At 41.3% G+C, this 16946-nt stretch overlaps 1 protein-coding gene across 2 annotated transcripts in view; it reads right to left on the bottom strand.

Moving 5' to 3' along the window:
• Window positions 1-352: 352 nt before the first annotated feature.
• The window catches only part of VPS16 (VPS16 core subunit of CORVET and HOPS complexes), a 265631-nt gene continuing 249037 nt past the window's right edge, over window positions 353-16946 (bottom strand). For both annotated transcript variants that reach the window (XM_073633127.1, XM_073633128.1), the window contains 2 exons: window positions 10038-10141; window positions 353-2262 (listed from right to left, as the gene is read on the bottom strand). In XM_073633127.1, the coding sequence (XP_073489228.1) occupies window positions 2118-2262; window positions 10038-10141 (249 nt within the window). In that variant the 3' untranslated portion in view covers window positions 353-2117. The remainder of the gene's footprint in view (window positions 2263-10037; window positions 10142-16946) is intronic.

Here is a 16946-nt window from a genome sequence, read left to right as displayed (position 1 = left end):
GAAAAAACTGTTGTTCCAACCTTGATAGGCACTAAGCAATATGGACCTTCTGTTTATGAGGTTGATTAATGAGCCAGTCCACAGGAGATTAGTAATCTGTCACAAATATTAGTGCATATGTTGTAAGCTGGGACTGTTACAGCTGTGCAAGTGCCTGGAAGCTGGATAACATGCCCTCTTAGTCATGAGATCATTCAGAATTCATTTACAGGTGCATTTGATCTTCTGACTTACTTTTGGCATGTTTTTTTTTATAGACTTTTATGAAAATGCAAAAACTGTTTGAAGTGAGTAAAAGCCTGTTGACACAGGCCCTGACAGAGTTCTCCCATACATCAAACAGCACTGGTACTTTAGATTTTAGATGTTTTTTTTATTACTTGTAATATCAGCCAGTAATGAAGAATAGAATAATAAATAAAAGTATTAATTACAAATTCTGAAGCCTTTGAGGAAGCCAACATGGAACCTGAATGGAAACAAACATATCCTTTATGGTTTTGTACACAGATGGCTTCAAACGTATATATTCAGTTTTTTTCTTGTGACATATAATGGGACATACTGTATTGCAGTACTCCCAGAAACCAAGACATTAATACATCTTAATAACATCCCTTATCTAGACCAAAATAAAACCCTTTCTGAGGAATCATTAAAACGTGACAAATAACAGTTTATAAGAGCATTTAAACTCTATCAATAAGAAGTCTTGGAATGGGTGAGTGCTTGACTAATCAACAGGGGTGAAGGTTCTAAGTAGTCTACAATTTACACAACCAGACTATGGCCTTAGGGTCACTCATGTTGTAAAGTGTTAGGGGTGATGTTATAGGATTGCTTGTGTATGACCCTTTTTCTTTGATACACAGATGTGCTACTGTATATACCGTACACTTTGACTGTTATATGCAAACATCTTTGAAAATAAAGGAATTATATATAAAAAAACAGGGTTGAAGGTATTTATGATAAAACCATATTAATATGTCACACTTTTAGTGGTTGCTCAGTAAGGGTATTGACTTTATTGATTTGGAGTTTTAATTTTGGTGCATACTTTCAAAAACTATAATATTAGTATGTGTGTGTGTATATATACATATATGTATGTATGTGTGTATAGTGGAAGCTAACATTTTTAAGATACAATTGGATATTCCTTGGGAATATCTCTACTCTATACAAGAATGAAGTGCGTGTGAACATGGATGGATGGTAAAGACTGATGAGAAAAAAAAAAAGTAGGATCTGCATTCATTTAACTATTTTCTTTGTTTCCTGGCAATTAGGTGTTCTGAACCTGAAGAGGGAGAAATATTAGTAAGTTTGGAGCTAATGTCACACGGGTCACATCCCAAAATGACTGATAAGAGGGCTATTAGCAATCCTAACACTGGAAAGTTGTGGCCAGTGTCAAGATCGCCCATGTGAGACATGTCTCTTACTCTGAAGAAGTAGAGTTAGGTGAACAGTGGTGCATAAGAGTCCATAAAAGACTTTATCCATAAACATATATGCTCCATGCTTATAGAACATAGGTTATTCAAAACACCGTAGCTGAGTGTCGGCTTAGCTTTTATTAGCTAAATGCAAAATATGCTTTATGGTCTTTTAAACACCTGGATTTTTCACGCTGACTTTGCTATACAAAACCTTTCATATGCATACTTTGAAAAACTGGTGAAAATATTCTTGTAATGCATCATTAGTGCACCAGTATAAAATGCATTAGGTGAGAATGGAGCCTTAGGGTTCCATTTATAATGCAAAGGTATGGCCTTACCACAGCAATACTGCACATTTATAAAACCATGTGCTTTACAAATGTTCTGTATACCCCCTTGTTGTGGGGCTTCAGAGGAAGCAGAAGCTAGAAAGAAAAAAAAAAAAAATAGAAGGTGGAAAGCACAGGCATTTGACCTGGCAAGTCTCTGTCTCGTCAGCCGAGAATTCCATTAGACACCTTAGGCATCCGCAGTTATGAATGGCATGTAAAATGCAGGTTGTGGTGCGGAGTGAAGACCGGGATCCAGTGTATAGTGATTTTCGTGCTTTGCTATAAATAGGCCCCCAAGTACAGTAGATTATAAAACTAGAGACAGACAAAGCAGGCATTATTTTTTAAGTAGCAGGACTTTAGCACGTTCAATCTTCTCTGCTGCAACAGAATCAGCAGCTGAATTGCATTTTAACAAGACCATGTTCATTTCATTTTCATTTTTATGTTCAATGGCAGCTTCTGCAGCTTGTTCCAAATCTCTGTTAAATGAAAAAAAAAATGGTAGGAGAGGTAATAATATAGTCATGACTAGAGGTATAGCATATCATTGCATCAATAAACTTTCAGTGCAGTAACAAATTGAAAAGTATGCTTTTATAGCTGAACTCCAGGCATTTATACAATACACATAATGCAGCTCTTATTCATCAGTAAATAATTAAGCCAAAAAATGTATTTAATTAGACTTAGAGTAGGAAAGGGTTAAAAAAAACCTTGGTTTAATTTTTGTTGTCTACCATTGGGGAAATTTTCTTCACTTATTGTCCCAGAGAAACAGGAAGTTAGAGGAAATCTCCACTTGGATAGTTACCCCTGAAAAAGGTCCCCATTGGAAGATTCCCCCTTACCTCTTGCTTTGGGGACAACTCAAATACAAATATAGGGGTGAATGTCCTCAATGGTGAAGCATCAATTAAAATGTGGGTTTAATATTTTCCCACTATAACTAAATGCAACTAGTGTAAATGTCTGAATATGACTTGGTAACAGCCTACGAAGCAGCACTCTGACAGAAGGAGGGGGGAAGAGTGTTCTAGAAGCAAATAGGCTTAAAAAAAAAATCTGCTGATAGGAAGATAGAGCAGAATAAGTAGAGGGATGACCTCATAACTGCTGCTTTGGGGGGAGTAGAAAGGACTGTATTCCTTACTGTAACTGGTGTTATCCCTCTAGCTGTGTGAGGAGATGGGAGTGAGACCTCAGAAAGGGATGAACAGAAATTCAAATTCTTTTGCAGATAAAACCAACCCCCATATACAGTATGTATCTGTGAAGCTGTATGCCTAGAGTTCAGCTTTAATATGTTAAAATATCATATTTGTATATAACTGGTCCAAAAAAACAACAGGGGTCAAAAGACCCAAGATAAGAGTACCGCTGTGAGTACCTTGCAGCCAAAAGCTGCATCAGCAGAAGATTCATTCACCTGGTAAAACTATGAGAAAGTATGAATAGAAGACTAGGTGGAGGCCAAGTCTGGCTACAGAGGCTCGGTGCCAAAATATCCAGGAAGCTTCCACCAATCTGCTGGAATGAGTACGTGGCAGCGCATGAGGAGGTTTTTGCTTAAAGTTATTGTAAAGGCTTTTTTTGTGCTAAAATAAAAAAGATGTTATACTCAGCCCCTTACTTCCTGTTCTGGAGCCCCCCTCCCCACTCTTTCTTCATCCTGGTGGCCCCATAGCAAGTCGTGTGCTATTAGGTTGCTATGCGGGCCCTAGAGAGACACACACACACAGTGCGGCTTGGCCATGCTAACCCACCCCCTACTCACAGGATTTGATGGACAGCAGCAGGAGCTTATGAAGAGAGAGCAGTGGGGCTACAGCCAGGACAGTGCTGGAGCGTAAGTGGAGTCAGGTAAGTATTAAGGGATGGGGGAGGGGGGCAGGTATTGGAAGATTTTTTATTTTTTTACCTCAATGCAGAGAATGCATTATCTCGGTAAAAAAAACCCATTTGAGTTTAGAACCACTTGAATAGTGTAAGCTCTTGCAATCAAGTTTCTTATCCACCATGCAATGGTGGATTTTGAAGCAGACTGCCCCCTGCAAGGCGCCGAGAAGTAAACAAGCAGAATTTGTGTGATGGAACAGTAGCTTTGAGATATACCCTAATGACTCTGTCCAGGCAAAGCAGAGACAGTTCCTTTGGATGCTTCAGAGCACGGCACAAGGATGGCACCGCAATGTCCTCATTAAGATGGAATGATGAAACCACCTTTGGAAGAAAGGATGATCTTGAGCATAAGACAGCCTTGTTATCAAAGTATGAAGATAGGGTCTTTAAAGGAAAGGGCTACCAGTTCATAAACTCACCTGACAGACATGAAAGCTACCACAAAAGCTACATTGCTGGCAAGAACCTTAAGGAATATCCCTGATGGACCCAAAGGGTGGTTTCTGCAAGGCAGAGAGAACCAAATCAAGGTCTCAGGGTAGCCTAATACGAGAAACAGCATAAGTGAAGATTACAAGGGAGTGTGAAGCCAGGGGCCCTTGAAAAAGAATGGATAAGGCAAATACCTATCTAGAGAAAACGAAAGTGGAGGGCAAATGACTAGGGTATTACTTCTATTGGCTACATAAACAGACACCACTTACCTATTAGGGTAGTGTCACTCTGGCCCCTATGCATCATATAAACAGAACGGAACAGAAAGAAATGGGATATGAATACAGTCTGTAGAACACCATTCAAAAGAAGAGCTTCAAGTACATTCCAGGCCCGATGGACTGCTTTGTTCCAACAATGGGTGAGTATCACAGTTCCACAGTAGTAGCTCATTTATTTACAAGCATGTCAAACCAACCTAAGTTCCTAGGGTGTAAACTGTGTTGTGATGAAACAATATGTGGAAAATCTTCAGGATTCCTCTCACCATCAACGCTCAATAGAATAGTCAATCATTGATTAGAGGGAGTACCACTCATAAACCGATACTGCAAAGTATTTTTCTGTGTTCGTAATCACCACCAGTCGGCTATAATGCCAGACATATAAGGTGAATGAACAAATAGCAGATCGGCTTACAGTGTAATAGTGTACAACCACTATCCATACAGAACCTAAACTCTCTAGAGCCGCATAACAGTCCCGATATCAGGGTAGTAGATTTTGATAAATTACCCTCGTAGATTAATGCGCCTAGAAGGTTCACTCCTCTGTGCACTTGGTTCTGTAGGTGTAGGCGGATCGTTACTCCACACCTACTAATGGTTCTGCCAAAAGCAGCCTTGTGTTGCTGCCCAAACGTTCTCTGGTCTCCACGGCCACTTTACCATCCCTGGCTGACACTGGCTCCCTTCCGGGACATGTTGAACGTGGTATCACATGAGGCTAGTGATGTCAACACGTTTCACTTTGGGATCGCGTAGCTTCGTCGTGACAAAGCTGTACTAAAATCTACTGCCCTGATATCGGGACGGTTATACGACTCTAGAGAGTTTATGTTCTATATGGACACAGTGGTTGTTCACTACTCAGGCATGTAAGCCAATCTGCTATTTGTTCATGCACCTTACATGTATGACAGTATAGCCGACTGGTGGTGATTACGAACACAGAGGAATTCTATGCAGTATGGGTTTATGAGTGGTACTCCCTCTAATCATTGATTGACTATTCCTTTGAGGGTTGATGGTGAGAGGAATCATGAAGATTTTCCACATATTGTTTCATTACAACACAGTTTACACCCTAGGAACCTAGGCTGATTTGACGTGCTTATACATAAATGAGCTACTACTGTGGAACTGTACCCATTTTTGGAACTAAGCAACCCTTCGAGCCTGGAATACACGTGAAGCAATTGGCTCTTTTTTGAATGGTGTTCTACAGACTGTATTCATCTCCCATTTCTTTCCATCTCCCCCACCTCCTCCTCTCTTCTTCCCTACTCTCCAGTGGCTCGAACACCCAGGGACCTCTGTACAAGTGGATAAACCATATAACACATACAGGTAATTTCTAGTTGGTCATGCGGCTTGTTTCTGCAGTTTAGCCACTTGTGCATGGAAAATCTGGCGTCCGGACAATTGTCGGTTATACATGTTATGTGTTTATGTCTCAATTTTTGTTTTATGTTACGGTTGCTACATTTGCAGGGTCACCTTGTAAAGTGACCATTTGGCATACACCAAGCCTGTTACTTCATTAACCTTTTTTTCTTTATTAGAGGTAGATCTACATGATCCTTTTATTAACCACTTGCTTACTGGGCACTTAAACCCCCTTCCTGCCCAGACCAATTTTCAGCTTTCTGCGCTGTCACTCTTTGAATGACAATTGCGTGGTCATGCTACAGTGTACCCAAATTAAATTTTTATCATTTTTTTTCACACAGATAGAGCTTTCTTTTGGTGGTATTTAATTGCTGCTGGGTTTTTTATTTTTTTGCTAAATAAAAAAAAAAAGGACCAAAATTTTGAAAAAAACAAAACAAAACTGTTTCATAATTTGTTATAAAATTTTGAAAACAGGTAATTTTTCTCCTTCACTGATGTGTGCTGATGAGACTGCGCTGATGGGCACTGATAAGGTGGCGCTGATGGCCACTGATAGGCAGCACTGATCTGTGGCACTGTGGGCACTGGTGGGTACTGATAGGTGGCACAGTAGGCACTGGCAAATGACACTGGTTGGCACAGAAAATGCAGCTGCGACTTTCTGTGTGAGGGACCGATGTCCCTCTGACAGAAGCCGGTGATCGGCTTTTTTTTTCTCCTCGCGCTGATAGCGTGAGGAAAAAAAAAAAATACAGATTATCGAGCTTCTGTTTACATCGCGTGATCAGCTGTCATTGGCTGAGAGCTGATCACGTGGTAAGGGGCTGGGATCGACCCCTTACTTGGATCTGTGATCAGCCGGGTCTCAGACTCGGTGATCACAGAGTGCGCCACGCACGACCCGCAGACAGCGCTTGCTCGGGAGGACATCCATGGATGCCCTCCCGGCAATTAAGGCCCGCGCTGTAGCTGTCTTTTGGATATAGTGCGGGTGGCAAGTAGTTAATAATAAAGTATATGTTTGTAAACACAAACACTATAATTTGTGTCACTCATGTGGCCGTCTTTTTTCTCCACAACTCTTTGTGGAGATAATTTTTGTTTATATAAGGCAGATACCTGCCCTTTAAGGGTGCTTACAGGAAAGTCCTGGTAAAGACCTGATTGCGGGAAGGCCAGAAAGGGAGGCACAGAGTAATCTATTGGAATGAATTGACTGCGTTCACACCAGGCAAAATAAGATTTCCGCGTATGATAATAGAGCTCCCTTGAAGTGGCTTTTCTTGCTTTCAGCAAGGTAGGAATCATAGACTCAGAAATATCTCTCTTTTAGGACCTGGGTTTCAACAGCTAAAGCCAAAGACTGAAAATTAGGATGGTATAGAGGACCTTAACCACTTAAGCCCCAGACCATTTGGCTGGCCAAAGACCAAAGCACTTTTTGCGATTCGGCACTGCATCATTTTAACTGACAATTGCACAGTCGTGCGACGTGGGTCCCAAACAAAATTGACGTCCTTTTTTTCCCCACAAATAGAGCTTTCTTTTGGTGGTATTTGATCACCTCTGCGGTTATTTTTTTGCGCTATAAACAAAAAAAGCGACAATTTTCAAAAACAAACTTTTTTTTTCCTCAGTTTAGGCCGATACGTATTCTTCTACATATTTTTGGTAAAAAAAAACCAAAACAAAACATCGCAATAAGCGTTTATTGATTGGTTTGCGCAAAAGTTATAGCGTCTACAAAATAGGGGTTAGTTTTATGGCATTTTTATTAATTTTTTTTTTACTAGTAATGGCGGTGATCAGCAATTTTTATTGTGACTATTTTGGGACCATTCACATTTATACAGCGATCAGTGTGATTAAAAATGCATTCATTACTGTGTAAATGTGACTGGCAGTTAAGGAGTTAACCAGGAGGGGGCACAGAAGGGGTTAAGTGTTTCCTAGAGATGTGTTCTAACTGTGGGGGGGTTGGGCTATGTGTGACACGACACTGATCACCGCTTCCGATTACAGGGAGCTGTGATCAGTATCCTTGTCACTAGGCAGAACGGGGAAATGCTTGTTTACATCAGCCTTTCCCCATTCTTCTTCTCTGTGAAACAATCGCAGGTATCCCCGCGGACATCGAGTCCACAGGACCCGCGATCACACTCACGGAGCTTGTGGCAGGGTCGCGCGCCGGCGGCAAATTTAAAGGTACATACCTGTTGGGCTTTGGTATCATGAACACGTTTGAGTAGAAACTTTTGAATCTGTCATGTTATATGGTACTGGCAAAATGACTCCCTGGTACAAGAAGGGGTTCAGGGCATAAGTGTCACAGCAGACCTGTGACAGTTCTCCTGGCCTAAGGTGCTCTTGCTGCCCACCCTTATGTGCCCAAGGAACTGCCAAATAGAGAAAGAATTTCTCTAGTTAAAGAACCAAAAATAATCTTCATTCTTCAAAATTCTTCATAATTCAAAATTCTTCACAATAATTTAAAATGTTCCAGCAGCCAACAATATGGACACTGCCTGTCCACAAATAAGGCAAATTAAAAGGCTCAGGATTTTTAGGCATGCCAACAAACCAATTCCAAATATTTCAACCAAGTGGTGTTTAGAAGTAAGCAGCTGAACTCCTGTATTCCATTTTTAATATAATGTAAATAATCCACTAAGTAAAGCTATAGATCTGGTGATGCAATTTCAAAAATTTTACTCAGATCTTTGTGGTTTACCAGCTGTAGTTTTTCAGCTGAAAATGGGTCACAAGAGTACGGAACAAACTTCTGTGTGATCCACAGGAGAAGTATAGCCACAATAGCTTTAACCATACTTCTTCTTTAAAGGTGAACTTTACTAAGTGTTTTAAAAATTAAAAGTAAGCAGCTTCAAATACTGTAGCTGCTGACATCTATAAATCATTCAATGGATTCCAGCGCTGTATTCCTGCAGCCATTTCTTCTCACCACTGAGGGTAACCAGCCCAACCACCTTGGATTTGAGAGCTGGCTATGACCTACTGATGTATGCTTTAGATTGTGTGGTGCAGGCAAGCTCATCCTGCAGCCTCCCCTGGAGAAGAGGGTAGGACGAGCGATGTTAACCTTGCCTAGGTGATTGAGGGAGTGGGTACCGACATAAAATGGTATTGCCCCCCCTCCCCCCCCCCCACAAAAAAAATGCAAATTGGTTACAGGCTGGGGATTGAAGTTCTGCTTTAAAGGCTAAGTTCCCATGTGTTCACTTTTTTTTTTCTAAATTCCAGCTCCCCTATGTACCAATTTAGCATAATGTACTTCTTTTGCAACACCCCCCCCAAAAAAAAACAGCTTTCCATTTATTCTACACATGCTTACCTCACTCTCTTCATGGCAGTTTAAAAACACTAATCTATTACTTCTGCCTTACTTTCTGGACACACTTTAGGTCATGACACAGGAAGGAGTTGACCAGCTGAAGGTAGATGATGCAGGGTGTGTGCTAATGAGATCAGCAGCTCCTTCCTGTGTCATGACCTAAAGTTTGCCCAGGAAGTAAGGCAGAAGTAATAGATACATGTTTTTGAACAGCCATGAAGAGAGTGAGGTAAGCGTGTGTAAAATAAATGGAAATCTGTTTTATTTTTGCAAAATTAGTACATTAATGCTATATTGGTACAGGGGAGGTAGGGGAGCTGGAATTTAGGGAAAAAAAGGGGGGGGGGACAAAAAGATGAACTTAGCCTAGGACATTTTTCCTTTTTTGTCTATGTAATTTTCCTATTATTAATTAGAGGCATCTATACAATAAAGGAATCCTGTGCAAATATTTCTTGTTGCGAGCACAAATGCAAGACACAGGATTTCTGACTTACTCTTACTTCCCTAGCTTCAGGCAACAAACGAACTGCATGACTAATCTTTAGGCCAAAGATTTTCAAAAAGAAAATACACCTTAGGAAAGCACATCTTAATTAGTGCAAGTTTTCTCCACTATATTGGCTACTGGTCTCCCTATATTGTACCCAGTTAGTGAGCATGCAAAGGAGAATCTTTAGCTAGTGGTTGACTATCATTAATTTGGCAGCCTGCATCAATAATACTTTCCAGCAACCACAATAACAAACAATAAAACCAAACATTGTGGCAAGTTCTGTAAGACAACCTTACCATACCTTATTTGAAACTAGGATAAAGAAACGACAAATAAAATGGTAAAAGTAAAAAATGGGGTTAAGTGCTCCTAATGTACCTACTTCCCCAATGATCTTACCCAGTTAAAAGAAGAGCCTTGACCCTCTGTTCAGGGTTTACACGAACAATATATTTCTTTGCTTCTGACTTGTTTTTTTCCTTCATACACGTTTCGACAAATGGCTGAAAGAAATTATGAAAAATAGGTTATTAGCTAACCCACTACTTATCCTTCCCATGAATAACACTAGAATTCTATTACAGTTGGGTTATACTGCCGCTTACAGGAAGTTGGGGCACTGGAAAAAAAAAAAAAAAAAAGTTGTAAGTCCGCCCCTGTAAAACCATTCCACTACCAAACATGCCTAAGTTTTTTGTTAGTATCCTAGGAGTTTGGACACATTTTCTTTCACTCTGCTGAACAGGTCTATCTTTCTTCTTGATACCCTTCTAACCCTTGTTACTTCGATCTAGATTTTGCTACACTGCTGTTTTTTTTCTTGGTGACTTTAATCAGGATTTCTTATGCCGCATACACACGATCGCAATTTTCGTCGAAAAAAACCTTGGATGGTTTTTCCGACGGAATTCCGCTCAAGCTTGTCTTGCATACACACGGTCACACCAAATTCCGACCGTCAAGAACGCGGTGACGTACAACACGTACGACGGCACTATAAAAGGGAAGTTCAATACCCAATGCGCCACCCTTTGGGCTCCTTCTGCTAATCTTGTGTTTATCTCATGTTAGAAGTTTGGTGAGAGACGATTCGCGCTTTTCAGCCTCATGCTTTTCATATCGCTATTGCTCTTCAGTTTGTGGGTTTGTATCTGGTTTTCAGTGCATGTAGTCAGTTCGGATCTGTTTTTAAAGTGCGTTCTTGTACGCTCATTTCGGATTTTCAGCTCGCTCTTCACAGGCCTTTCTGTTCTTCAGTGCGTTGTTAGTTTGTTCTGACCAGCCGACCGTTTAAGTTATGTTGCGGTTACGTACTCGTCGTAGAGTTCCTGCTGTGTGGGGGCTTGGTGTTGGGGTTCTTGCTTTGACCCATGCCCAGTCCATGAACAGGGTGGGGAGGAGTTCATGGACGAAGAATTGGTTACTTCAGTGTGACCAATTCTCTCATATGCCTTTGCTGCATGAGATCCAGGAGAATAACCCTGATGATTTCAGGAATTTTCTCCGGAAGACGGACCCCGTTTTTCACCGTCTGTTGGCTTTGCGGTCCCCTTATATTACGAAGCAGGACACCTGCATGCGGCAAGCCATCACTCCCCGTCGCCACCTTGCAGTACTTGGCGACGGGGAGAAGTCTACAGGACCTCAAATTCTCTACAGGCATCTCCCCCCAGGCTCTGGGGATCATTATTCCAGAGAATTGTTCTGCCATCAATCAGGTCCTGCAGAAGGACTATATTAGGGTAAGTTTTCTCCTTGAACATCACATTGTATGTATTTAATGTATGCTAATGTTTTGGATTTCTTTCACCATGATTGTAATATGCTGTGACTGTCCCCTTTGTGCCCATGCATGCTGTAAGCTTTTAGTGCTCTTTTTTGGCCTTCACTAACCTCCCCAGCATGCTATCCTGGGCCCATATACACATAGCCTAGTCACTTAATGTATTTTGTCAGCTCCATTATAGTGCTTTAACCTAAACACCCCCTAAAGGGTGTCCAAATGTTATTGTTGTTCTTAAATTCAGGCAGAGTGCCAGAGGGTTTTTTTGGGGTCCCAAACTCATTTATAACCCCCCAAAAAAATGTTTTCCAATGGGCCATCAGAGGGGGTGAGGAATCTGATAAGTGGACATGTTTGTCTTTAAATACTCCTTAAAATAAATGTTATACTGATGTTGGCCAAGAATGTTTGTGTCTAATCTGCTTGCCATGTTATGTGCAAAAGTACAAATTTTTTTTCTTTTCTTTTTTGACTCCATAGTTTCCTTCAACACCACAGGAATGGCAGACTGTGGCCTCCCAGTTTGCCCAGCATTGGGACTTAACCAACTGCGGAGGGGCAATTGATGGGAAACATGTCCACATCGTCCCACCAGCCCACTTGGGGTCATACTATTTTAATTATAAGGGTTTCAATTAGGGGTGCAATGGATCGTCACCGAGCCATGATCCGAACAGGTCAACCTGTTCGGATCGGCACATCACGTGATCCGCGGAGCGCTCCGCTGCCTTGGCCATAGGAAAGGCCGCGGCTTCGGCCTAGCTCCGGAGCAGTGGCCATCTTGGTACACCCAGCGGTGGCCGCTGTCTCGTCAGGAAGTGACGTTTTGTCGCCGCCATCTTTCTACACCCACCGGAGTTTTAGTTTTCACAGATATTTTCAACACAAAACGGAGCTTATATGCTTAAATACAGTATTTGTAAATCCGACGCACTGTTTAGATGTAAAATTTTAAAAGCAGCAGCAAACCTGCTGACCTTACATGGTTGCTAATGTGACAGAACGCCTCTGATTTTCACATTTAACATTTCGTTAAACTAAAGCTAAACAGTCCGTCGGATTTACAAATACTGTATTTAAGCATATAAGCCCCGTTTTTTGTTGAAAATAACCGTGAAATCTAAAACTCCGGTGGGTGTAACAAGATTTGTCTTCTTTTTTTTTTTTTGTTGCTGATCCGAAAAATGATCCGATCCGTGAGTTTTTTGATCCGTTGCACCTCTAGTTTCAATAGTATCGCGTTGATAGCGGTGGTGCCGGTGACATATGAATTTTTACATGTGGACGTGGGGAAGAATGGCTGGATGTCGGATGGTGGAGTCTTTGCCCAGACCGAGTTCTACTGACATCTCCAGAGTGGTGGCTTGTGATTGCCACCTGCAGAAGAGAACGTTGAACGACTCCCATTTGTTTTTGGAAGAGCTATAGGATATGGTGTAGCTCCCAATGGTAGCAGACACTGTCCTACCATTGTGAGCTGCACCATATCCTATAGCCCTTCAAAAACGAATTTGAGACATTAGTCCCCCCAAGTCATTAATTTATCGCTATCCACGAGATTCTCTACTAATATTCTACACATGCCCACCTGTCAATTTGGGAGACTTGGCTATATATGGTGCCTCCACAGCGTCTTGTACATATTGCTGCTTTTTAACAAAAATAAGCGATTATCCAACTTACCAGCTGAGATACCACACTTATATTTTCTTCATCATGTCTAATTACCATATGAAACTTCCTTAAGCTCCTGAAGAAGCGTTCTCCAGATGCGCAACATGTCCATTAAGTGGTGTCTTGGTTGTATGCAGGGCAGGAAATAATTATTTGCAAATATTTTCTCTTTAAGGATTGTATTATTTACATTGTTTCTATCTGTGTAGATTATAATTAAATAAAACCATTTTTTATCGTTTATCGTTAGTATACCCGTGTGCCTTGAAAGTCCAGTTTTTTTAGTTATAGCTTTATGGTATTGAACATTGAAAGAAGAAGCCACACATTGTTGAGTATAAAACCTTTTACTCTGTGCACATTCACATGTGCGTTGTAAAACATTTTTAGGTAAAAAAAAAAACCAACATCTTGGTTTTATAAAGTTTTACCTTGAAAATATTTTTTTAGTACATAAACAGGCATGTTTCAAAACATAACCTACACAACTCAGGAACTTACAAAGTTCAACATTGAAAAACTGAAGGCAATATCAGACATTAGAGTGTCAAAAATGTGTTGATATTGTGTTCATCAGATGGGGTGATGTCACCCCTTTAAAAGCCAAAATTTTGAAGATGCACACAAATTGGGAGTCGAACTGGGGATTTCCCTCCAGATCCCATGCCTAATGTCAACATGTGCCATCTCCCATCATGGGGGATTAATGGCCGTGTTTTGGGGGTGCAACCACTTCCTCTCAACTACTTGAGTTGCGAGGAAGGAGTTGCACCCACAAAACGCATACATTGATATCCCCTGATGGCAAATAGCAGATGTTGACACACTGTGTGCATTTTCAAAATTTGGCTTTTAAAATGCGACCAAAATTTGTCAAAATTGGTCCAAAAAAATTCTAAAATGGTGGCATTTTGTTGTTATTTAGATTCTCCCTAAGACATCAATCATGTTCTTCAGTTTTCGTTCCACCTCATTGGTTTATTTGCTTTATGATGTCTAAATCCAGATTACACAGCATTATCTCCTGGATTAGCATTTGTGCACTTTCACTTGTGAAATGCGAATCTTTTTCCACAACATGCACATCACCTAAAATCAAAAAACACAACATGTATTATACATATGCAGGCATACCTCTATTACCTGAATCTGTGGTGTCAGACACTGACCTGTTGTGGAGACAATTTCAACCACTTCTTCCACCTCTCCTTCCTCCACACCCTGAGGTCCCTGGTGTCCTCAGATGTCCCGAGTCTTTTCTCCCCTATGAGAATGAAACAAAAGGTATACTTAGCACACTGATATTTGAGGCCAGAAATAGGAATATGAAACATTGTTTGGAAGTGGGGTACAATTGTCTGTTTTGGCAGAGTTCCAAACTGAACACATGATTTTTTTTCCCTTACCAAAGCTGGAATACTTACCTTTTTTGGACACGTTTAAACACATGAAGACACCCCTAGTATCCACTGGAGTACCTGTGTGGGACACCCTAAAAAGTTTGTTCTGGTGTCCCGCACTAGTGCTCCTGAGTCAACAAGTGTAAAAAGCTGCTGAGTGTCCTCTCCTTACATTACACCGAAGCAAGTTTGCAATTCATTCTAGTTTCAAACACATCTTGACAACAATGTCCTAAACTTCTTTTAATAAAAATTAGCATGACCAAATGTAGTTAACACTGTATTTGCCAAAAACATCATATTTAGTTGGCAAACGAACGATGTTTACTGCGACCGATTACTGTGCCCATGAACATGAAAGTAGCCATTTAAAACTGTACAACAGTAAAGAAAAGCACATGGAGCAGCATGCAAATAATAATAATAATAATAATAATAATAATAATAATAATAGGGACACAAGACAAATACTTTTTAGAAGCAGTTTCTTGATCCTTCTGTACTGATCCTGCTCCCTCAATTTCAAGTCTGACCAGCGTTTCCTCAATTGCTCCTTGGATCGTCGTACCCCAAAATTCCTGTGCAGACTTCTCGCTACTTTAGACATGATCTTGGCCTTTCTCACATTTGGGTTTAGGTAAGGTCCATACTTCCCATCATAGTCGGCCCTCTTCAAGATGTCCACCATCTCCACCATCTCTACAAAGGCCATATTTGAGGCCTTAAATCTCCTGCGGGATCGGGATGTTTCTGGCTCCGGGCTTTCCTCCTCGTTACTGCTATTACACACCTGCGGTGTCTCCGCCATGTTTTTCTCCCACTGCGACGGAAGAGAAGGGGTGGGGAATATTCTAGAAAGAACATCATGCGCAGTGTATATAAAGCTAACACGCGTGTCGTACGTACGATCTGTGTGCAGAGGAAAGAGGACCGGAAGCGCAGAACGTTCTAATGAAGGTAACATTTAAACTTGGGACATCAGTGGCCTATACTGATTCGAGATTGAGGTCTATATTGGGATAAGATTAGGAGTATTTGGCCTGATATTAGTGTTTTTGTCTTGTGTTTTGCAGCAAAATATGAAACAATTCAAAGACCCTGAATTCATGGGCCAGTTCATAGACAGATACAGGGATATGAGAAATTTGTGGGAGGTTAAAAACCCCTTGTATCGAAATAAACCAGCTGGAAGGCAACGCTGGAGAAACTGCGGCAATTTGTGAAGACGCAGGTCCCCGACGCACACATCGAGTTTGTGGATAAGAAAATTGGTAGCTTGAGAAGCACGTATAGGAAGGAGCTTAATAAGGTCCAGGCTTCCATGAAATCAGGAGCAGCAGCAAAGAATGTGTATGTACCCAGTCTGTGGTACTACAACAGAATGCGGTTTCTGGAAGACCAGATTGAAGCCAGGGAATCACTTTCTAAACTTCCATCCACCCTTCCCTCAACCCCAGCTGAGGCTTCCGAGGACCAACCTGGGCCTTCCATCCTGGAAGAATTTGAGGAGCCCAGCTGGAGCCAGGTATAGTATTTTTTAACATATTTATTGTCCGAAAATTATTGTTGTTAACTAGATGTTATTATTGATAACAAATGAATGATTTAACAAAAAGTGTTTTACATATCAATAGACAGTAGGGGCCAAAAATGATTGTGAAAAGAATGAAAAATGCTGGGCTCAGAATGTTAGTCTTTTCTATTTAATAACATTCAACTGGCAACAGTCATGAGCTGAAAATTGTGTGTCATTGATGAACCAAAAACTAAAACTATGTCCCTTTTTTCATACACAGGAAGACCTCAGCCAGGACGAGGCTCTGGAATGTGACAGACAGGAGGGGGTGGGGGTAAATGTCAGCCAGGAGGTGGCCAGGCCCAGAAGCCTCGCCCAATCCCAGGTGCCTCCCCTCCACCTTACAACAAAAAGGGCCAGGAAGGGAAGTAACGTAGAGGAGGCAGCACTGGGCCTCATTAAGGAGGCTAATGCGACCTTGAAAACACCTCCTGATGCTGAAGAGGCCTATGGCTGCTATGTAGCTGCAAAATTGAAGCAAATGGAGGAGGGCCAAAGCCTCATCTGTGAGAAGATTATTTTTCAGGCTCTTCATAAGGGGTTGAGGGGCCAAATGACTGATAACATGCACTTGTGTGCGCTCACCCATCCTTCTCCTCCTGCCACAAGTCCACCTCCAGAGCCACAGCCTCCAAGGAAGGCTGCAGGGAAGTGTGGAGGGAAGGCTGCAAGGAAGACATGAAAGTGATGGACTGGGTTCAGTCTGATCTGACAGAATCTGGGAGTCCTGGACCAGATTGTGCTCCCTATTATATGGACTTCTCAGGCTACCAATTTTTATTTACAAAGAGTTGATGTGTGCTTTGGGGTACAAAGGCTTCACAAATCCAAGCAGTTTCTCCAGCATTGCCTTCCTCTTTATTTTGTTATGAGCC

This window comes from Aquarana catesbeiana, linkage group LG06 (genome assembly GCF_042186555.1).
Source record: "Aquarana catesbeiana isolate 2022-GZ linkage group LG06, ASM4218655v1, whole genome shotgun sequence".
In the NCBI taxonomy this organism is placed as follows: domain Eukaryota; kingdom Metazoa; phylum Chordata; class Amphibia; order Anura; family Ranidae; genus Aquarana; species Aquarana catesbeiana.
Note: the sequence above shows the minus strand (reverse complement) of the source record. Positions and strands in the feature narration are given on the sequence as shown.